This window comes from Alexandromys fortis, unplaced genomic scaffold (genome assembly GCF_014885135.2).
Source record: "Alexandromys fortis isolate MF-2015 unplaced genomic scaffold, M_Fortis_MF-2015_v1.1 scaffold_13, whole genome shotgun sequence".
Classification (NCBI taxonomy): domain Eukaryota; kingdom Metazoa; phylum Chordata; class Mammalia; order Rodentia; family Cricetidae; genus Alexandromys; species Alexandromys fortis.
The window spans coordinates 5,856,944-5,878,860 of NW_026067908.1; the positions used below are offsets into that span (position 1 = coordinate 5,856,944).

Genomic DNA, 21,917 nt, shown 5'->3' on the forward strand with positions numbered 1-21,917 from the left:
ACAAATGAAATAGATAATGCCTTGGGCTGAAGCAGCAGGGGCTCTTGCACACTGCTTGGGGAGACAGGGCTAGGAAATGGTCTAGCACGTCTCATGAGGGTAAGCCCGAGCCTACTGTGAGTCGGGGATTTCTCCCCTGGCGCATCCCTGGCAGACGCGTCAATATGTTCACCAGGAGACTTGCTGTGTGCCCATAGCAGCACAGGGCAGGAAGGCTGGAAGCAGCCTAGAGGTGCATGCCAAGTAAGACAGGCATGCACGCTGCAGCCCTCCTAGTGTGGGAAACGACCACACTGCAAATGAATGAGAGTAAGTACTGGCGGCTGCAGGGTAGAACCATCCACAAGGGATAATGTTTTGCGAGTCCATTGATGAGAAGTTCAAAAGCAAGGCCCTCTACCTAGGGCCTCGGAAACCAGAACAGTTGTTGCTCTGGGTGCTAAGAGGGGTCTGAGGAGGGGCTCCTGGGGGGGGGGCTAGTTGTGTTGTTTCTTGGCTTGGGTACCAGCTGTCTGCGCCTGTTCACTATGTGAAGACCGACTGTGCAGATGATGATGTGGGCTTGACAGACCCTTCAAAGCACTGGTGGCGTCAGGGTTCCTCAGAAGGTGTCTTCTCCTGTAGGAACCAAGGACAAGGAAGACACCAACAAGAAAGAGCTGTATGAGAACAACAAGCACTTCCTAGGGCCCTACAACCCTGTCAGCCCATGCCAGAACATTCTGCGTGTCATTGCGGTGACTACCAGTGGTCCCGGCTCCCAGGACGGGATGGGAGGGACAAGGGGTTGCCACTAGAAAGCATCCTAGGAAGGAAGCCTTCTCAGGCGGCACAGCCTTCCCGGGTGCCCTCCTCTGTCCTCTCTGTTCTATTTATGAGCTGTAATGAATATCTGATATACAGGGTATCCGATGTGTGACCCTGCACATCAGATATTTACATTCCATTTCATAACAGTAGAAAAATTATAGTTATGAAGTAGCAGTGGAATAATTCTGGGGGGGGGGGTCGCCACAACATAAGGAATTGTGGGAAAGGGTGGAAGCATCAGGGAGGTTGAGAACTGCTATTCCAGCCCATGACTTCCTTCTCCCGGGCGCTTGCCAGCCAATTCTGGGGGCAGGGGCCATATTGCCCCTGTCCATTGTCCTCCCCTTCCTCCTCTCTCTCTCTCTCTCTCTCTCTCTCTCTCTCTCTCTCTCTCTCTCCCTCCCTCCCCCCCCCCCCCCTCTCTCTCTCTCCCTCCCTCCCCCCCTCTCTCTCTCTCTCTCTCTCTCTCTCTCTCTCTCTCTCTCTCTCTCTTCCTCCCTCCCTCTCTTGCTTTTCCTTCTTTTAAAGATGGAGCCTTGTTACCCTCCTAGGGCTACTCTCAAACCCCTGGGCTCATGGAGTCCTCCTAACTCAGCCTCCTAAGCAGCTTGGGCTACAGGAGCACCTTAGTGCCCCGCTGTCCCTCTGACCTCGTCAGCGGGTCTAACATGCACGCATTAGAGAATATGTGTGGTGCCCGGCACCAACCTTTCTCTTCGAGTTAGGTGGAGTCTATGCTCCTCTGTATGTCTCAGGGGATCCACCTTACGCAGCAGTGCCAAGACCTCTCTACCCATATTTCAGGAATTTGGAGACTTCCTGGGGCCCCAGCAGGTAAAGGACCTTCTGTTAGCAGCCTTGGAAGGCCTGAAGGACATCTCAGAGGCTCAGGGGAAGGACTCCGGGGAGATGATGCAGCTGGCCTCGGAGGTCACACTCAGTTCTGTGCTGGAGTGGTATCGCCACAGGGCGCTGGAGGTGGTAAGGCCTCTTGGAGGCAGAGGCCCAGATATCAGACTGGGGGAGTTCCCCGGGGATCCTGCTTCTACTGGGATAACCTGCCTGCCCGTGGGCAGGGTTGGAACTGAGCACTGGGCTAGGAAGAAGGAGGAGGCACCAGCCCTGAGGGGGGACGTCAGTTAGGGGTCTGTCTCACTCCAGGGGGAGTAGCAGGCCCCTAAACATCTCTCCCCACTTCTGTCCTGTCCTGTGCTTCCTCCCCTGTCTCTTTGGTCCCCTTCTGTTACTCTACCCTACGTCCTTCGTCCTTCTGCCGTCTACCCATGCTTCTTGTCCCCTCTCTGCTTCTCCTATGAGTCTGCCTTCCCCCTGCTCACGGCGGCCTCCAGATTCCAGAGATCATGCAGGGCATCTATATGCAACTGAGCCACATCCAGGAGCCGCGGGCGCGTGAGGTGGCCCTGCTGCCCATCTCCTTCCTGGCCAGCTCCTTCATGACCGAGGTCGTGGTGGCCCTGTTCATGTGCCCCCTCCCACTGGACAGGTACCAAGCAAGGAGGCTTCCATCTTCTAGACCTCAAAGGCTTGAGGCAGTCCTGTCCCAGGCTGAGACGCTCTTGTCTAGAGAAGCCCCACCCTTCCCTGCTCCTACAGTCTGTGGTAACGACAGCCAGCCAAGCTCTGCCCGAGCATTGCCGGATCTATACTGAAAATCCAGTCTCTAATTCCCAACTCAGCGCTGGTCTCCAGAAGTTGAAATGAGGCTCCGGAGATACTTCTTGGCCTCTATACCCATTGAGGCATTGCTAGCGTGGGGATCTACACTCAGATCCGACTGACTCCAAGGCCTGGAGCTCTTTCTTTAACGGTAGCTGCTGGTCTCGGGTAGCTCATGTGCCCTCTCTGGTCTTCAGCTTTCCCTTAGGAAAGACTGCTCCACAGTGTCAGTGAGCAGAAGGCGCTCCCTGCTCGCTGCCTCCATGGAGGTCCTTGTCTGGGCTGGAGAGGAGCCTAGCCAGATGGTGACAAAGGACAAGTCTTGCTTCCGTTAGTTAGCCTGTTGGACAAGCCCTTCGATTGCTCCTTTAAATGAATGAATCGGGAAAGGGACTACATAGGGTGGTTGATTCTGAGGAAATGTGGAAGAATATGCAGAACTGTGCAAGAGGGGGTGTGTGCCCAAGGAGCAGGTCAGTCACAGAGTCAAGATCAGGGGACCCTGAGGGCCAGCTATTTATCCCAAGAAGTTAACCATTATAGCGTATTATAGCTGTACTGCCCACCAGGGGGAGCTCTTCTCTCTCTCTCTCTCTCTCTCTCTCTCTCTCTCTCTCTCTCTCTCTCTCTCTCTCTCCCCCTTCTCTCCATCTCCCTTCCCCCCTCTCTCCTCCCCTTGTCTCCCTCTCCCTTTCCCCCTCTCTCTGTCTCTCTCTGTCTCTCCTTTCTCTCCCTCTCCCTTCCTCCCCTCTGTCTCTCTCACACACACAGAGTCGGCAACCCACATGAATGGGGAGACAGTGACAAGGAGAAGAGGAAGGGGGGTGTTGTTCATTATATATCCCAGACTGTCCTCAAACTCATGGCAATCCTCCTGCCTCCTACTTTCAGGTACTGGAATTACATTAGGGTGTTTTTCTTTTCTTTATGCAGTGCTGGGACTCGAACCCAAGGCCAAGCTATGCAAGTGCCCTATCGCTGAACTGCAGCCGAAGGGGGGTTCTTTTGTGATCCACTCAGTCACTAGGTCACCAGGGTGCCCTTGACTTGGTGGCCACTTTTGTGTACCTGAGAATGAGGGCTTCTCACTATCTATTCCCTATATGCTTCCCAGGTAAACCTTGGCTGTGAGGGTAGGAGAGCCAGGGGACTCAGAGGGACCAGAGTCTCTTACAGAATACTTGTTTTCTGCATCTCTGCAGAGAATAGTTCAGCCACAAGGGTCACAGTCCTTGGGGAGCCCCATGCTGTTCCATTGGTTCTTATAGTTAATGATAGTTCCCCCTGTCCAGATGTTATATATACCAGGCAGCTATAAACATGATCATTTTTACCCTAAGCAATGTTGCCTAGCAACGTAGTTGAAATACTATCTTTATTGGGTTTCCAGGAGAACAGAGCTGGGAAATGAGCGGGAGGTTCAGATGCTCTGGCATTCAGGCGAAAGGGTTTCAGTAACCCTTTAGCTCACTGCCAAATGCCCAGAGTCTGCCCTGCTGCTGCTGCTCCTGCTGGCATAGCTTTGGGCAAAGGGCGTGGAGTTTGCTTCCTGGAGTCTGGAATAAGGGCAAGATCCAAGCCCCAGAGGGCTCTGTGACCTCCACTCCTGCTCTTAGGAGACAGCTTCGGAGTCACCGGGTGTGGTCACATCTTACCTCTGCAGCCTGTTAGCAGCAGCATCTTGGACTGATGGTTTTACCTCCCCGAGCCTCCATTCTGCCTCTGTAAAATGGGAATAATGTCCTTTATTATTGGGCGAGAAGTCAGTGACTTGGAGCGTTTCCAGGCGTCTGCGTCTGTATCCTCAGAGATTTGCTTGGTGCCTGGTACACTATGCCCACTCTAATGAATGTTTGCCCAGTGACACACTACATGAGGATAAAGAGGCTGAAACCTGCAAACGAGGTTCTCAATCACTGCCAGCCTCCTGCCTCATGGAGAATGCTTTCAGTACCACTCCTTGTGGGTGTGCTCCTGGATACCATTTCATTGGCCCTGAACCCCAGCCCTGAAGCTATTGGCATCAGGTGGCCTCTGCCTTACCAACCACTAACTATCCTCCCTCCTCCTTAGCAACGGGGCAGAGATGTGGAGGCAGCTGATACTTCGAAAGCCCAGCTGTGACGTCCGAGATCTGCTGGATCTGCTCCTGACTAGCCTGAAGGAGAAACCCATCACCAAGAAGGGCCGGGCCTCCATTGTGCCCCTGGCGGTGAGGACCAGGCACCTGCTTTCCTTCCCTGTTACCCCACTCAGCTTGTTGGTCCTATCTGCCAGAGGCCACAGGCACCATGCTTTCCTAGACTGACTTAGTGAACCAGTCCCAGCCTCTCAGAGCAATAAGCTAGGCTACAGCCAGCGGTGCTGGGAGGATGGACTGGGTCAAGCCACTGGCCTCCCCTCTACCCCTAGGCAGCCAGTGGCTTGTGTGAGCTCCTGTCCGTCAACAGCTGTGTGAGCCGTGTGAGGCGCATCTACCCTCAGCTGCTCCTGGCTCTGCTCATTCAGGTCCATTATCACATTGGCCTCAGCCTGCCCAGCCGCGTGGCTCCTCGGAAGGATGCCAAGGATGACACGCAGCCTCCTGTCTTCTTACCTGTATGGTAGGCCCCATCATCTGTCTACCCTGCTATCCTTGCAGTGGGGAGGGCTTCCTCCCCAGCAAGGGTCCCTCAAAGATCTTATTCATAAACTTAACTCGAGCACCAGAAGTGGAGCATACATTTGTTTTTAGAAATAGGACCTCACGTAGTCCAGGCTAGCCCAGCACTTGTTATGTAGATGAGGATGATCTTGAACTTCTTTCTGATCCTCCTGTCCCCATCTCCCTAGTCACTGGGATTGTAGGCATGCTCCACCCTGACCGGTTTATCTGGTTCTATGGTTCAAATCTCGGGCTCGGTTGACACTGACCAAGCATTGTCTATCCACCCAGCTGCCTCTCCAGACACTAGAGATGCGATGTTACTGGACTCACACCCCCGTTCCGCAGCTGGTTCTGAGTCCCTTTGTCTGCATCCCACAGCTCTGATCAGTGCCTGGTGGCTTGACAGGATGAGTGGTCCAGGGATCTTTACCCGCTGCCATCTCCAGCGGACTTGCTCGTATTAGACGTGTATCACAGACCCACCAATGTTCCTATTGATTGGAACATCATCTATGTACACAGGGAGGGGGGAGGAACAGGGCATTAAAATCAATTCTCTTTTTCCTCTTTGTACCCCAGATGCCTTCCCAGAAGAGAAGCAAGTTTTTTCCTTCATGCCCTTTCAGGGGTAGTTAGTTTAGATGAGCACATGGGTTTATATTTATTTTTACGGGTGCTAGCCTGTGACACAGGCACACATTTGCTCTTAGGTATCTAGTCTTGGAGACCTTCATGCATACAGCTGCCTCATTACTTTTGACAGTGGGGCATCCTTATGTACAGAAGTTCAGTCCCGTAATGGGCAGCCCTGCAGCCCTCCTCCTGATTCGGGCACTTCCTTACCCTTTGCAATGGCAGAGACACTGCTGTGAGCTGGCTTGCATAGAGACACGCATGTGATTGTGTGTGTAGGATGGACTCCTGAAGGGAGGGTGGGGCACCGATGGACTTCTGCATGGGGATGCTGAAATGGCATAGGAATGAATGATGGAGGAAGTTAATGACCATTGAGGGGTGAACATTGAAATGAGGGGCCAGTGAGATAGGCCAGCAGATAAAGGTGCTTGCTGTCAAGCCTGAGTTTCATCTTCGTGACCCACAAGACAGAGAGAATCGATTCTCTGACCTCTGAAGGCACACATGCGCTCACACATACACACAGATTAGCTAAAATGTAGCAATTCCTCCACTGCCCCATCTACCAGGGTGCCCAGAGAAAGCCGTCACGAGTGGTTGTGGTCTATGCCAGTACCTACATCCCCACATCTATTCTCGGCTAATGTATTGCAGAACATTTTAATCTTTGCAAATCTGAGCTGCAAAAAAAAATGGATTTCTTTCTTTCTTATTCTTTTCTTTAGATAAGGTTCTTAAAAGGAATCATGATTCTCCTGCCTCATATCCTGAGTGCCGGGAGGGCAGGATTCTGCCACCACACCTGGTGTGTGTGCGTGCGTGCGCGTGTGTGCACATGTGCTGGGGGTTTAGTTTTAATGTCTCTCATTTGAATGAAGCTGAGATTTAAATGGCATTTGTATTCCCGTTTATGTGAGCAAGTTGCCCTTGCCCTTTGTCCATCCACACAGGGCTATTGGGGATTTTTCTTAGCAATTTTTAAAACTATTTTATTTCCATTTTCCCTATTAATGTAGGAGAACCCATTTTACTAAGGGAATTAACTGTCATTTATATTATATTTGGCTACTTAACCTGTGCTTATGTTACGTCTTTTGTCATTCAGAAAGTTAACTGTTTCCACGGCGTGCCGGTCCATTCCCTTTCTCATCCTTGTGTGTTGCCCTTACAGAAGCATATTCAGGAGGGCAAAGGACAAGTCGCGTGTGGCTGGAGGCCTTTGATACAGAGCTGTCCATCACGTTTGCTCTGTTTGTTTGTTTTTTTCCCCGTTTGTTTGTTTGTTTCGATAGTTAACCTTTTGGCCGCCCACCCCCATGAGATGAATGCCTGATTTCTGCCTCATGGTTGTGCAAACTGATAGCCTCACCCACAGCTAGAGAGACACCCACCGTCCATCTTGCATCGCTTCCTATTCTTTCCGGGGCTGTTATGTTCCTGGGCAACAGCAGGAAATGAAGGGGTGCTGCAGCCACAGTAGGAGGAACACAGATGGAGGCATCCCTGCCTGGAAGTGATAAAGGGAATGGCCTCCAAAAGAGGAGGAGTCTGCTCCGCTAAGACCACAGGACCCCTAGAAGGAAGCCAGAGTCCCCACCCTACCCATAGCCACAGCAACAGCACACCTACCCGCAGACATGGACAGCTCATCTAACCCATATCCCTGCCAGCGGGAGCACAGCCCTGCCAACACCTTAAATCTGGGTTCCGGCCTCTAGAGCCAGCAGTCCTTCCTGCTGCTTTACGGTTACCTGTGGTAGCTAGCCACGGCAGCCACGCTGTTGTGTGGCCTTTGTGTGACTCCTTGGTCCTCCAGACTCAGTGACAGATGAAAAAGTCACCCTACAGAAGTAGTCACATCTCCTGTATGGCGAGGGGTAAAGGCTATGAATGTGACAGCTCTATTGGTACCAGGTGACATGTCTCATGTGAGTTTGACGGGAAAGAGGGACTGCTGGATTCAAGCACACGGACATAGGCACGACCTGAGGGTTTTGGCAGCCCTGGGCGTTTCAGTTGTTCCGTGTGGTGCCGTGGCTGTCCAGTCACCATTCAGGGACTGGGGAGGCAGAGGCAGGTGAGTCTCTGTGAGTTCGAGGCCAGCCTGCTCTACAAGAGCTAGTTCCAGGACAGATAGGAGTGTTGCACAGGGAAACCCTGTCTCAAAAAAAAAAAAAAAAAAAAAGGAAAAAAATAATTTTACAATCAGTTTCTTGACTGGCCACTGTTTGTCTCCAAAAACAGAAATGGAAAAAAAGAAAAGTAGCTTTGGTGCTTGCTTGGATTGCTAGCATCAGCCGCTGCTGCTACTAACCACATTCCCAACATTTTAGCTAAAGTGACATTTAGATCGACCTTAACACTTTTCTGGGGTCTAATTTTAGTCACAGTGACATCTTTGAGGCCCTTTAGAAGGGACAGGTCTTTTTTTCTCTGAGGTTAGAGGCTCTCCGGCAGGACGGGGTGGATCTAAGCAGCATTTGGGCCCAGTGAGTATAAGGTCCACCTGTCTGACCTGGAGCTGACCCAGAGAACCTGAGTCAAATGAAAGACAGCAGTTGAAACGTTGCAAGAGATAGTACCAATGTAAGAACTGCACTAGTGATCTGGAGCACACTCACTTCCATCCACTACACCTGGGAGGAACATGAAAACACATTCCAAGGACAATTCGTGTTTTGAAGAAACTGAGGTCATTAGACTTTTGTTTTCTCACAAGTCCTCAGAGTTCTTCTCACTCGACTTCATTCTTGGACTGTGCTCCCCACAATGGTGGTTCCCCTAAGACTGTAGGAGAGCCCACGTAAGCTGGAGTAAGTACACACCATGATGCTGAAAGAACCCCGGAGTGGGAAGACTCTCAGTCAAGTCTCGGGATAACACGACCCCCCAGGAATTCACGAGAGACCGTTCTTGCTGCAATCACACGAGGTTTATTGACAGGACAGGAACCAGTGCACTGGGGCGGAAACTCATTTCCCATGCAGGGGTGAAGAGTTGGACCCCGAGTAGCTGGGAGAAGGGGTATTTAAGGGAAGAAACCACAACCCAGTAATCTAAAGGGGGTAGGGAGGGCGTCATTGGAAAATTCCAAAAATACCAGTGATAATCACAAGGGGGTACCTCCCTGTTTCTCAAGATTATTCTCAAAATTATAATCTAACTTTATGGTCAGCTAGTTCTTGGAACAGAGTCACTGAACCAGCTAACCTAGAGGGTTCTTCTCTCCCTGCTAGATTGTTTTGGCTCTACTCTTCCTGCTAGAGGGGTCTGAATTTATCCGGGTCTTTCAATGCTCACACATGCCACCAGCTCTTGAGGCCTTTCTCAGAATGTATACCATCAGTATATGGCTATAACTTAACTTTCGTAATGAGACAATAGGCTGGGCTAGACATCCAGTTGGTTAAAAGGTGGCGGTGGCCTCCAGGATCCCTGAGCTCACTTAGACCTTCTGAGTTCTGCTCAGTTTCCTGGGTGTGACAACTCCCCAGGACCTTCCTGAAGGGTCCTGAGGCCAAAAGGGACTTGGGCACTGGCAGAAGACTGAGTGTCCAGGAGAGCAGGCTGCCAAGACATTCATGGCTTAATGGGGAGTATAGAGGAGAACAGGCAAGACACAGGAAAGGAAGATTGGGCAGCCGGCTCCTCCAGGAAGCAAGGCCCCGGAGAAAGGGTGGGTGAAGCTGACTTTGTGTCTGCTATCTCTCAGGTTCTGAAAGTGAAGGATGTGTTACTTATAAAGAGCCACCGTCTGTGGATCCAGTGCACCCTGCTAACTGAGTGGTAGAGACGGTGCTGGGGGTGGAGAGGAGCCTTGGCAAGAGGGGCCAAGTGCACAGGAGACTTTACCCCCTTGTCTCGGCAGCTGGATGGTGAAGGTGGTGAAAACCCTGCTTCTGAAAATGGGCTGTTCATATGAGTCTACGTTTCTGGAGGAGCAGGGTGGCTGGGAGCTCATGGGCCAGGCAGAGAATCACTACCGGGGAGTGTCCTTGTTGGCAAGGTGAGGTGCGGACCTCAGTGGGGCAGGGTGGGATAGGGTGGGCCCTCGGATCTTCAGACAGACCCAAGCTGGCATCTCTGAGCAACAGCTTTTGTCGTCCCCCCCCCCCCCCCGCCGTCTCTTCTCTACAGCTTGGGGAATACTGTCCTAGCAGGGGGTCAACACCAGTGTGAAAGATGATGTCCATTCTTGGGAGGCAAACTTGGTCCCTGAAATGATATAGTTAGCTCTTTTGTTTTTCCCCCATGGCTCGGTGGGTAAAGGTGCTTGCTGCCAAGGCTGCCAATCTGAGTTCAATTCCCTGGACCCACATGATGGAAGGCAAACCCACTAATTGTCCTCTGACCTCCACATGAGCACCGTGGCATGCACACCACTCACATATACATGCACATAAAATAAACACCAGTTTACTTACAAGTTCCCTTCTTCAGCCAGCCATGATAGCACCTGCCTTTAATCCCAGCACTCCTGAGACAGAGCAGGTGATCTCTGTGAGTTCGTGGCCAGCCTGGTCTACAAAGTGAGGTCCAGGACAGCCAGAGCTGTTACACAGAGAGAAGCACAGGCTACCATTATGGAGGCTGGTGGCAAGCCAGGGTTTACGCGTACACATCTTGCACAGGAACACAGCTGGGTCATCTATCCAAGGCCACACAACTGAGAAGTGGTAAAGTGATTGTCCTGTGTCCTTCACTAAGGCTCCTTCCCACCTGGCCCAGATGAGTGCTCCCTCTCCAAACACACACCCCTCCCTGGCTACAGAGGGGCATCTTGACTTCTGTGCTGGTGCCCATGACTCCTGCCCCAAGAGCCTCTCCCTGGGCTCAGCACACAGTCACCTGATGGAGCACTAACTGTTCTCCAAGCATCATGCAAAAAGGGGCTACATAGACGATGACTCTATGGTTCTTACCAGCACCAAAGAAACAGTGCTATGACGAGCCCAGGGTTAAACATGAGGAAACTGAGGCCCAGAGATTAAGTGCCTGCCCCAAATCACACAGCACATACTGGAGTCAGGATTTGAACCCAGACTCCCTTCAATTCTGTTTAAGACAGTTTTTCTCTTAGATTCAGTGACCCACGGTCACCTTGGCTCTCTGCCCTGAGTTCTCAGTGGGTGTGGGCTAGGGTCCCGAGAGTGTGTCTTCAGGCAGTTTCCATGCGGTGCTGATGCTGGCTGTGTGGGTAGGGGTACTTTGATCACCTGCTGGCTCGGTGGGATGGGTGAAGCAGCTGGAGCAGGAACTTGTGGTCGGGACCACAGCTCTGCCACACTCTAGCTCTGAGAGCTGAGCCAGCCCCACTCAGAGCCTCAGTTCCCTCCGTGCCTGGGGATATTCAAGGCAACCTGTCTGGAAGGGTGGTGTGGAGACCCCATGGAATGACAAAGTGGGAGGCTGGATGCTGCTGGCCTCAGTGAGTGAAATCTCACATCTCCTTCCTTCTGCCCTGGCCTCCTGCACAGTCGTGGGAGGGCTTCAGCTTGCCCAGCTCACTGATTTGCCCTGTGCCCTCTGCCAAATCTCCTTCCCACCCTGTGCCTCATTTCCCCAGCTGTGTAAAGAAGCAGGTAGGTACCACTGACTCCGAGATGTCACCCAGGTGACACTGACTGGCCAGGGTTGGTAGCGTCCCTGTTAGACCTCCGTCAGCGGGCCTTGTGTGACTGGGAGCCTGAGGGTCTGCCCTCCCTAGGGCTATGGTGCAATACTCCTGTCAGGAGCTGTGTCGCATCCTCTACCTGCTCATCCCGCTCTTGGAAAGAGGTGACGAGAAGCACAAGGTCACGGCCACCGCCTTCTTTGTGGAGGTACCTCCTGGGGCCCTGGGAACCTGGGGACAGTCATTCAGGGCCTTCTGGGGAACAACACTTTCCAGTTTCCAAAGCCTTCCCAGATCCTCCGTGTCTCTTCAATAGGAAGGCCCCACAGGTCTCTCTCTTGTGTCTCCCCCTCTGCACCCCTATACCCCACTCTTCCAGACTTTCCAAAAACCTCAGGCGCCTGTTAATCTTTGCTTGGCACCACTGTGTGTCAGGAACCAGAGGTGCGAATGTGACCTTGACGCCACCCTGGCCTTGAAGGAGTTCTCAGTGTGGCAGGGAAGACAGAGAGCATCCAGTTATAATGTGGGGTGCCGTACTGGGCGGTCATGGGAGAGCTGGAGATTGGAGAGAGGGCCTCAGGGAGAGCTTCCTGAAGGAGGTGACATAATTAGAGCAAGCGTGGCAGGAAGTGCCAGGCAGGATCAGGAGACAAGTCAGGAGTTGGGAAGGCCAGCCGCAGAAGGGCGATGCATTCGGAGCTGACTGACGTTTACTGGGCACTTACTGTCCTCCCAGCCTGCTCTCAATTTATGCTAATTGGCTCATTTCATTTTCCCTCAAATTCCATAACTTAGATGCTAGTTTATGGCCACCTCAGAGAAGGCAGTTGAGGTCCAGTCTCTTTCCCAAGGCCCAAATGGCAGCTAGATCCAGGATTCAAATCTTCGCCTTTGGCTCTAACTCCTCCATGCCTCTCTCTTCCTTAGTTTACTGTAAAACCTCCACACCACACAAGGCACAAGGTCATTTGAAGCACTCAGTGATGCCAGTTCCTTCCTATGGCTGTGTGATTGTAACTATGTAACGCCAGGACCTTCCCACCTGCCCCACCCCCGTTACACACAAGCCCTCTGGTCCTCCCAACACACGGACCTCCTGTCTTCTAACTGCAAAAGGACCTGTTTGCAGCATCTCCTCTAAGCCAGGGAGCTTTTGTGCTCAGCGATTTTATGGCCTCTCCAAGCTTACCCAGGCTGTAATCATCGGGTGTCCCCTCAAAGAGGCTGAGAGCACCCCATTTTGTTCAACTTCTGTCTGTGAGTGACATTAGAGGACCTGCTTTGGTCCCTGCTCCCTCGTCTGACAGTTATCATTCAGAGGACTCCAGGGTTTCACCAGAGTCTGTAGGGTGGGGCTGGCTTACCGCCTGCCTAGCTAGTGGGAAGGACAGAAAGGCTTCCTGGAGGAGGTGACATTTAAGCTCGACCTCAACGGGTGAGTACGGTTTGCACAAAGGACATTCTTCTTGACACATTTCTTAAAACATTTCTGCCTCTCCAGACTGTGAGGTCAGAGCAGGGACCATGTTTATACGGCAGCACTAGTGTTCCAAATCTGTAGCCAATATCAAGATTAGAAATGATGATTTATAAAAGTGAATGGTTCAAGTGTCCACATTAATTCTTTTCGGTAGACATTTATATCACATCTATTAGTGTGGTATAAATTATAGTTATTTATTTATTTATGTGTGTGTATCTATATATATGCACACATGCATGTCTTGGCATGTGGAGGTTAGAAGACAGCTTGTGGGAGTCAGTTCCGCTGTCCTTTCACCGTGTGGGAATTGAACTCAGGTCATCAGAGTTGGCAGCAAGCATTTCTACCTGCTGAGCTATCTCGCTGGCCCTCTGATCTATAAATGAAGAATCTTTATCTTTTGCAAAGGGAGTTTGCAAAGTAAAAGAGACAGGAGCCATTATCCCCTGTGTCTCAGGCTCGGCCAACAGCCTGGTACACAGCCGGCCTGAGTAGCTTGTATGGACAGACAGAAGGCAGCAGTGGTGTGGTCCTTCCTCCCTTCCGTCTCCTCTGGTTAACTGGTGATCCTCCCCCCTGCACCAGCTCCTTCTCCCAGTTCTCCCCATCTCGTAGACATGGCTCTCCACGTGGCAGCCAGGATGATAGAGTGTTGTTTATGAGGATGAGCCGGTGAGACCCAGTGCCTGTTGGCTGCCGAAGGGAGGGAGGGTGTGAAGCCAGACAGAGGTGAGGATGGGTTTCCCTGATGGTGCCAACCCTGCAATGGAAGAGGAGCCGTCCTCAGAAGGGGAAGACTTGATTCCTGTAGTAAACACATATTCTACCCCAATTCTTAGATTGAGTGATGCCTCCAAAAGAGTTGGCTGAGTTTTTGTCCAATAGGAAGGTCACAGAGGTCCAGGGGGACAGATGGGCGGATGGAGCGCTGAGGTTCCTAGTTGCTGCCTCAGGAGGATGCCCAGAGTTCCTGGGACTCGGGGAAACGTGTTCAACCTGGGGCTGAGTTTTGGAAGGAGCTATGCCAGGTGTGGGTGTGAGCATGCAAATAGCTATCGTAGTGGCAGGGCATCCTGCCAGCCCAGAGGGGACAAACGGGCCTGGTCATTTGAGGAATGGTGGAACATGTCTGGCTATGTAGGAGTGTGGGCTGCAGGGTGCATACAGAGCGAAGGAGGCAGGCAGGAGGCAGGCGATGCGGGGGCACAAGGAGAGACAGCTTCAGCGTTCCCACCAGTTTCTGGTGAACGTTAGGTGAAAAGCACCGGCTCCTGTCAGTTTTCTAAGCCCGCGGCTCCAGGAGGCAGATCCTGGGGGTCCCAGGGAGACCATGGGCCATGTACCTCTGGGCTCAGGAGTCAGTGCTGTTTGCTCTCTCAGCTGTTCCGCATGGAGCAGGTGCGTCGCATCCCCGAGGAGTACTCCCTGGGGCGGATGGTGGAAGGCCTGAGCCACCGCAACCCCATCATGAAGGTGCTGTCCATCCGGGGCCTGGTCATCCTGGCCTGTAGGTCTGAGAAGGTGAGTAGAGGGTTGAAAGAAGCCCAGCCCTACCAGGCCTTGGGCTGGAGGGAGGGCTCAGCTGTCATAGTCTGGAATTAGAGCTTATGTTTGCCTGCCCTCAGTGGTCCCATCTGTAAAATGGATCTGCCAACACAATCTCTATGTATTATATTCTTTTTCAACATATCCTGATCCAGATTTCATACACTGTTCCTACAGGCAGTGTGTGGACAGAAAGGGATGACACTAATTATCCCTATGTTGTGGATCAGGAAACGGAAGTCTGGAAGGGTGATATAAGCTTAGCATTGTAAAAAGTGCCCGTTTTCTCTCCTAGGGACTGTCTGACACAGCTTGGTAGAAGGGGCGGGGCACAGACTCAAAAAGCTAACTTGTGACATAGGGTATCCTGTGTGACCTGGGGCCAGAGGAGGGAAAAAGCCAGACGGATTCAGTCACCCAGCAGTGGGTGGGAATTAAGGAGACCAAAGAAGCCTTTAGAGAACAGCCAGGGAGGGAGCTCAGAGTAGGTGACAATGTCCAGGCTGGGCTGCCCTGGTCTTCTGTGAATGGGAGGCTGGATCTCCTACCTGCTGGCCCAGGCAGTACCCCCTCCTCCGTGCTTCTGTCCCCCAGATGGCCAAGGTCCAGACCCTGCTGCCCACCATGGTTAAATGCCTGAAGAACATGGATGGGGTGTTGGTGGTGGAGGCCGTCTGTGACCTCAAGAGCATCTTCAAGGGGAAGGGCAAGAAGCTAACGGACAGCTCAGTCTATGTGGAGATGCTGCAGCTCTTGCTGCCTCACTTCACTGATGTAAGGCCTCAGGAGGGGGGGAGGGGAGGAGCGTGGGAAGAGGAGGGTCAGTCACTTCCTGGGGTTGCAGAATCTCCCATCTACCCCACCACACTGGGGTCTGGGCAGAGCTGCCCCAGGTTAGAGGAAGGGGCACCTCGACCCAGCGGCTTTTCCAGAAGGGACTTCTTTTGTGATCAGTTTTCCCAGAGAAGGTGGACTTACTGACACCGGTTGGTCTATGTTGGCCCCACCACGTGGCCTGGGCTCTTCTCTGCCTCTGCCAAGAAGGTCCTACAAACGAGGGACAGGAAGGCTGGGGAGCCTCCTCCTGGGAGAGAGGTCCTTCTGAGCCTCAGGTTTGTCCCAGGCAAGAGAAGAGGTGCAGGTCTCCTGCATCAGCGTGTACGGAAAAGTGGTTCAGAAGCTCCGGATACCCCGCACCCAAGCCTTGGAGGAGCAGCTGACCAGCACGCTGCTGCCCTTGCTCCTCATCATGCAGGAGGGCAATGCCAAAGTGGTCCAGGTGAGAGCAGGCACAGGTGTCCGGTCCCGAAGGGACACCTCCTTTACAGAGCCAAGCCGGGACTGGGGCCAGTCCATGGAAAGCAATTTATTTTCAACCAGGTGTGATTTCTAGAGGCATCTTGGAGAGAATTCCCCCTCAAATAGCTAACTTCACTTGTACCCTTCTTTTCTTCCTTTAAGTTTTATTTATTTATTTGCAATGCTGAGGGTTAAGCCTTACTTAGGCTTCACACACGCCAGGCCGGCTCTCTACCACTGAGCTATATATAGTCTCGATGCTTCCATTTGCACCTTTCAAACAGGACTTGGTTTTCCAAAATCCAACTAAAAAAAAATTGTGTGTGGGGCTGGAGAGATGGCTCAGCGGTTAAGAGCGCTGCGTGCTCTTCCAAAGGTCCTGAGTTCAATTCCCAGCAACCACATGGTGGCTCACAACCATCGGTAATGAGGTCTGGTGCCCTCTTCTGGCCTGCAGGCATACACACAGACAGAACATTGTATATCTAATAAATAAATAAATATTAAAAAAAATAAATTTCTTTAAAAATGTATGCGTGTAATATCTGAGCATGGGCACACGTGCCACAGTGTGCACACGGAGGTCAAAGAACAACTTTGCAGAGTTGGTTCTCTCCTTCTACCTTTCTGGGAATTGAACTCGGGCTTGAGTGGTGAGCCCCTCTATCCACTGAGCTGTCTCAGCAGTCCCCAGGCCAGTTTCTACATGCCTTCCCCCCCTGGAGGTCTGCTGTCCTGGAATTCCACACTGCTGGTATTTTCTTCCTATTGGTCTGCAGAAATGTGTGAAGACCCTGTTCCGCTGTTCTTGCTTCATGAAGTGGGACTTGCCAAAAAGGGCTTACAGCCAGAAGCCCTGGGAAAACCATCTACAGACAGTGGCAAAAATTTGCAAGTATCTTGTGAGTGCTTCCTGTAAGCTATTGACTCTTTACAAGGGTGTTGGAGGCCAGGAGTCATTCCTTCCCCCTTTCTGTTTCATGTTCTGACTTGTGGTTCACATCACTGCCTCCAGGCTATTGGTGCTCGAGCATCCATATCCGTCTCTGACTTCTCCCCGTCTAGAGTCCCTCTCCTCCGGATCACTGGATACCTCCAGTGGATAGTTGTCTGTCTGTCTATCTATCTATCTATCTATCTATCTATCTATCTATCTATCTATCTATCATCTATCTATCTATTATCTATCTATCTATCTATCTATCATCTATCTATTATCTATCTATCTATCTATCTATCTATCTATCTATCTATCTACCTACCTTCCTTCCTTCCTGCACTCTCTCTGTACACTCCCCACTGTGTGTGTGTGTGTGTGTAGGGACCGAGCCTGTAATCTCATGCATGCTAGGCAAGTGATCTACCACTGAATTACAGCCCCAACCTATCTATATTGTGTCTATATTGTACCTTCTGCCTAGATGGTCTGCCTTTCCCTTTTTTAAATTTTTTGAGACATGGTCTTACTATGCACCTCAACCTGGTCTGGAACTCACTATGTAGCCCAGGCTGGCCTTGAATTCACAGTGACTCTCTGTCTCACCCTCCTGAGTGATGGGGTTAAAGGTGTGTGCCACCATGCCTGGATTTTAGGCTCCCTCTTCTGCAATAGAATTTCCAAGGCAGTGTTTCTAGTGATGGTCCACAGGGGGGGGGGATGCTGGGGGCAGGTGTTCTGGGGTGTTGCAAATGCTGAATGCTCACCACGACCCTGCAGATTGACAGTGACTTAGAGGCCTTGGAGGTGCTCTGTGCCGAGGAATGACAGTTTTAGTCACTGACTCATGCTTTCTTGACCTTTCTCAGCGATCTCTGTGAATAGCTAAGTAGGGAGTAAGCCACAGCACGCTGTGAAGGTGTCACTGTGGGTCACGGAAACTGTGGGGACATCTAGTCCCACGCTCCCTTCCCTGTTGTCATGGGACACATAGGCAGGAGTCCATGTAAAAAAACAACACAGAAAGTATCTGGGTGTGGTAGTGCATGCTTGTACTCTCAGCACTGGGGAGGCAGAGGCAGGAGGATCCCTGGGACTCAGTGGAAAAGCAGCCTAGCTTACTTGGTAAGCTCCAGGCTGATGAGAAACTTTGTCTCCACAAAAACAAAACAAACAAACAAAAAACTCTAAGTGGACAGCAGTCAGACAACAGCAGCAGCAGAGGTTGTCCTTGGGTCTCCTTGTACATGGGCCATCATGCCTGGCCTTTTGGCTCCCTTTCCTGCAACAGAATTTCCCAGGCAGTATTTCCAGTGACAAGAGTATCCTTGTGCATGCCTGCACACACACACACACACACACACACACACACACACACACACACACACACACACACCACACATACATTCACCCTCACAAACAACCTCACACACACACACCAAGCATTGTGTTAAGCTGGGTATAACCCTAACACTTGAGAGGCTGAGGCAGGAGGACTGCTATGAGTTTGAGCCCATCTTGTGTTATAGAGTGAGACTCTGTCTAAACAACAACAACAACAACCCCCCCCCCCCAAAGACCTCCATACATTGCGCTCAGCACCGTTCTGTAGACCTTTGGAGTTTGTGACCGTCAGTTTGTACCTCTATGGTCGATCCCTCTGCTTTGCTTTTCTGCCCATTAACAGCTTTGCTCACAAGAAAGTTAAATTCTTAAGCTAATGGGGCTGGAGAGACGACTCAGAGGTTAAGAGCACTACCTGCTCTTCCAGAGGTTCTGAGTTCAATTCCCAGCTACCACATGGTGGTTCACAACCATCTGTAATGAGATCTTGTAGCACAATTAATAAAAACCCAGAGACAGAAATTGGGGTTCAACCTGAAGAACAGAAAAGCAAAACAGCCAGCCACTGACTCTTACCTCTACCTCAGTCCGAAATGTCAATCCTGCCTCCAGGAATCCTCAGAATGAGATGCTGTATGAAACCTGTCTCCTCCTGTTTTATATTCCTCTCTAGTGCTGGGATTAAAGGTGTGCACCACCACTGCCCGGTTTCTGTGGTAAGCTAGTGTGGCTACTAGGATTAAAGGTGTGTGTTACCACTGCCTGGTCTGTAAGGTTGATCAGGTGGCTGTTTTATTCTCTGATCTTCAAGCAAGCTTTATTTATTAAAATACAAATGAAATATCACTGTAAGATCTGGTGTCCCCTTCTGGCCTGCAGGCATATGTGCAGGCAGAACACTGTATACATACTAAGTAAATATATCTTCTAAAAAAAAGTTTTTGGGCTAAGTACTGCGGCTCAGTTAGTAGAGTACCTGCCTAGCATGCCTGAGACCCTAGGCTAGAGCTTTTAGCACGCCATAACCCCAGCTTGGTGGTGTGGGTGTGGTGGTGCATGCAGGAAGCCAGGGCAGGCTACATGAAACCCTGTCTCAAAAAATTAAATGAGTACAAGAAGCTAAAGCTACGCTTTAGTAGCTTGACAAAGAGACCAGTGACTTGGTGCTGATCAATGAACGAATCAACTGTAGTTCATTCATTCACTCATTAGCACAGTGCTTCTCGACCTCCCTAAGGCTGTGACACTTTAATACGGTTCCTCATGTGTTGGCGACCCCCTCAACTATCAAGTTACTTTTGTTGCTACTTCATAATAGTAATTTTGCTACTGTTATGAATCATAATGTAAATATCTGTGTTTTCCAATGGCCTTAGTTGGAAGGGGTTGGGACCCATGGGTTAGGAACTGCTCTTTTAGTTGTTTCTGGTCACCAGCTCCAATACAAGTCCCGTCTAGGGTGCTGAGGACTCTGAAAGGAGTGAAAAGTTCCCTCATCTTGGAAGAGTTCCGTATGCAATGGGGGAAAGGGTGTACAACTAAAAGCTACCGTTCTGGGTACCATGACTGAGGATGTGTGGGATGCTGCAGAAGCATTAAGAATGGTGGACAGCCAGGTGGTGGTGGCTCATGCCTTTAATCCCAGCACCTGGGAGGCAGAGGCAGTTGGATCTCTATGAGCTTGAGGCCAGCCTGGTCTACAGAGAGAGTTCCAGGACAGCCAAGGCTATACACACAGAGAAATCCTGTCTTGAAAGACAAACAAAGCGAAACAAAAATGGTAGATGAACATCCCCGAGGGTCATGAAAGATTTCAGTGGGAGGTAGCATCTGAATTGAGGCTTGAAGGATGCGAAGCAATTTATCAGGTAGAAGGGAGGATACCGTAATTAGGGGCAATCCCCATACAGGGCACAGAGGTGGCTCTGGCTGGTCCATATCCTTGCCGTATAGCCCCGCAAGTATGGCAGTGGAGGCAGCGACGGGAAGCTGTCAAACTCAGTAAGATTGTGGAGGCTTTGCCTGCCAGACCTGGGAGTTCAGACCTTGGCCTCAGCCTGAGGAAGTTGTTAACAGACATGAGTCTTCTCTCTCAGTAGCCTCTTACCTGAACAACCGCTCCCAGGCCTCTGCACCTGAGCCACCCTGATGGCCTCTGTCAGGCGATCTTGCACAGAGCATGGCTTTGTCACTACCAGTCATAGTGAAGGCTTGCACTTCCCAGCGCAGGAGGATGCCTTGTTTGTGCCTGGCTTCGAGGACTGCTCGGTCCTCCAGCTAATTCCCCATTGCTCTGTAGCCCCAGTCTTTCATCCCGGCCAGCCCAGGTTCCCTTTGCGTGCCATGCTCCATGTCATCTCCCGTGGGATCTGCAATGTGGAACCTTCCCTCCATTACACCCGGGAGATGGACTGATAGGAGACCTGGGCTGGCACACCATTAGAAGTGGTGATTTCAGTCAGATAAAAGAAGACAAAGTCTGGCCCCTTGGGGCCTCTCGGCAAAGAGCTGGGCAGTAGGGATGTTTGGGATCCGGGGTCAGGGTAGTGCTGCTGGGGAGAATAGCTGCCCCAGCTGTGAGGTAGTGGACCCAGCACTTGAGGGCTTTCTCTTCGTTCCAGGTGAACTCTCACCGAGACAGCGTCTTCACCTTCCTCAGCCAGAGCCTGGAGTTTGCAAAGAATTCACGGGCCTCCCTCCGGAAGTCCTCTGTCATCTTCATAGGTAACCTTTTCTGGTATAATAAGTCCCCCGCCAGGCCTCTGCCTGAGTTCCGGTCTGAGTTTCCCAGAATCCCAATTTCTGGGGGAAAGATCGATTTACAGATTCTCTTTGCTCAGGATTCTTCTTAAGACCCTTCTAACGTTGGCATCTGGGCTGCCTCTCCCACCACATCACACTACATTCAATGTGTTATATTCCTATTCTCCTCTGCCCAAATCATCATAGTCCCTTCACCAGGGTCAGGAGACCTTACTGCAGAGAGGCCCGGAGTGTATGTTTTAAATTCATTTGTTCTTTCTCATACCCCATCCACCCATATATCTACTATCCATCCATCCCTACATCCATTCATTCATCCCTACATCCATCCATCCCTATATCCATCCATTCATTCATCCATCCATCCTATATTATCCATCCATTCCTACATCCATCCATCCCTCCCTCTATCCATCCATCCATCCCTACATCCATCCATCCCTATATCCATCCATCCCTATATCCATCCATTCATTCATCCATCCATCCTATATTATCCATCCATTCCTACATCCATCCATCCCTCCCTCTATCCATCCATCCATCCCTACATCCATCCATCCCTATATCCATCCATCCCTATATCCATCCATCCATTCATCCATCCATCCTATATTCATCCATCCATCCCTCCCTCTATCCATCCATCCATCCCTACATCCATTCACGAATCCATCCACTTATCCACCATTCATCCATTCATCCTCCAATCCATCTACCTATCTACCCATCCACCATATATGTAATATATTCCATTTTCCTATCCTTTTATCGACCCATGCACACTCATTTGTCCATCATCTACCCATCCATCCTTCTAGCTATTCACTCACCAACCCACCCACCTACCCATCTACCCATCTACTCACCTGCCCATCCATCCACTAACCAATCCATCTACCCACTTGTGCATCCCCTCATCCATCCATGCGCCTTCCATCCCGTCACTGGTTTATTTAGAGAATGACTCCCTGTTCTTTGTCAGGCGTGATGATGAGGTTAGAGAAACTGAGCTGCTGGGGTGGTGGGAGTGAGATGGGGGCTGGGGTAAGACACGGGGGCGGGATGAGGGGGACTGCCAACGTAACCAATGCTGGGACACAGGAGCAAGGCCTAGGACATTTGGCACACATCTGAACTAAGGGGCTACACAGAGGCA

At 51.2% G+C, this 21,917-nt stretch overlaps 1 protein-coding gene across 1 annotated transcript in view; it reads left to right on the forward strand.

Moving 5' to 3' along the window:
* Mroh7 (maestro heat like repeat family member 7) overlaps positions 1 to 21,917 on the forward strand; it is a 76,449-nt gene that overhangs the window by 50,993 nt on the left and 3,539 nt on the right. The window contains exons 11-22 of the mRNA XM_050136104.1: positions 625 to 737; positions 1,615 to 1,791; positions 2,160 to 2,314; positions 4,561 to 4,699; positions 4,900 to 5,090; positions 9,639 to 9,776; positions 11,478 to 11,592; positions 14,251 to 14,391; positions 15,010 to 15,189; positions 15,539 to 15,694; positions 16,494 to 16,616; positions 20,617 to 20,719. Of these exons, the coding sequence (XP_049992061.1) occupies positions 625 to 737; positions 1,615 to 1,791; positions 2,160 to 2,314; positions 4,561 to 4,699; positions 4,900 to 5,090; positions 9,639 to 9,776; positions 11,478 to 11,592; positions 14,251 to 14,391; positions 15,010 to 15,189; positions 15,539 to 15,694; positions 16,494 to 16,616; positions 20,617 to 20,719 (1,731 nt within the window). The remainder of the gene's footprint in view (positions 1 to 624; positions 738 to 1,614; positions 1,792 to 2,159; positions 2,315 to 4,560; positions 4,700 to 4,899; positions 5,091 to 9,638; positions 9,777 to 11,477; positions 11,593 to 14,250; positions 14,392 to 15,009; positions 15,190 to 15,538; positions 15,695 to 16,493; positions 16,617 to 20,616; positions 20,720 to 21,917) is intronic.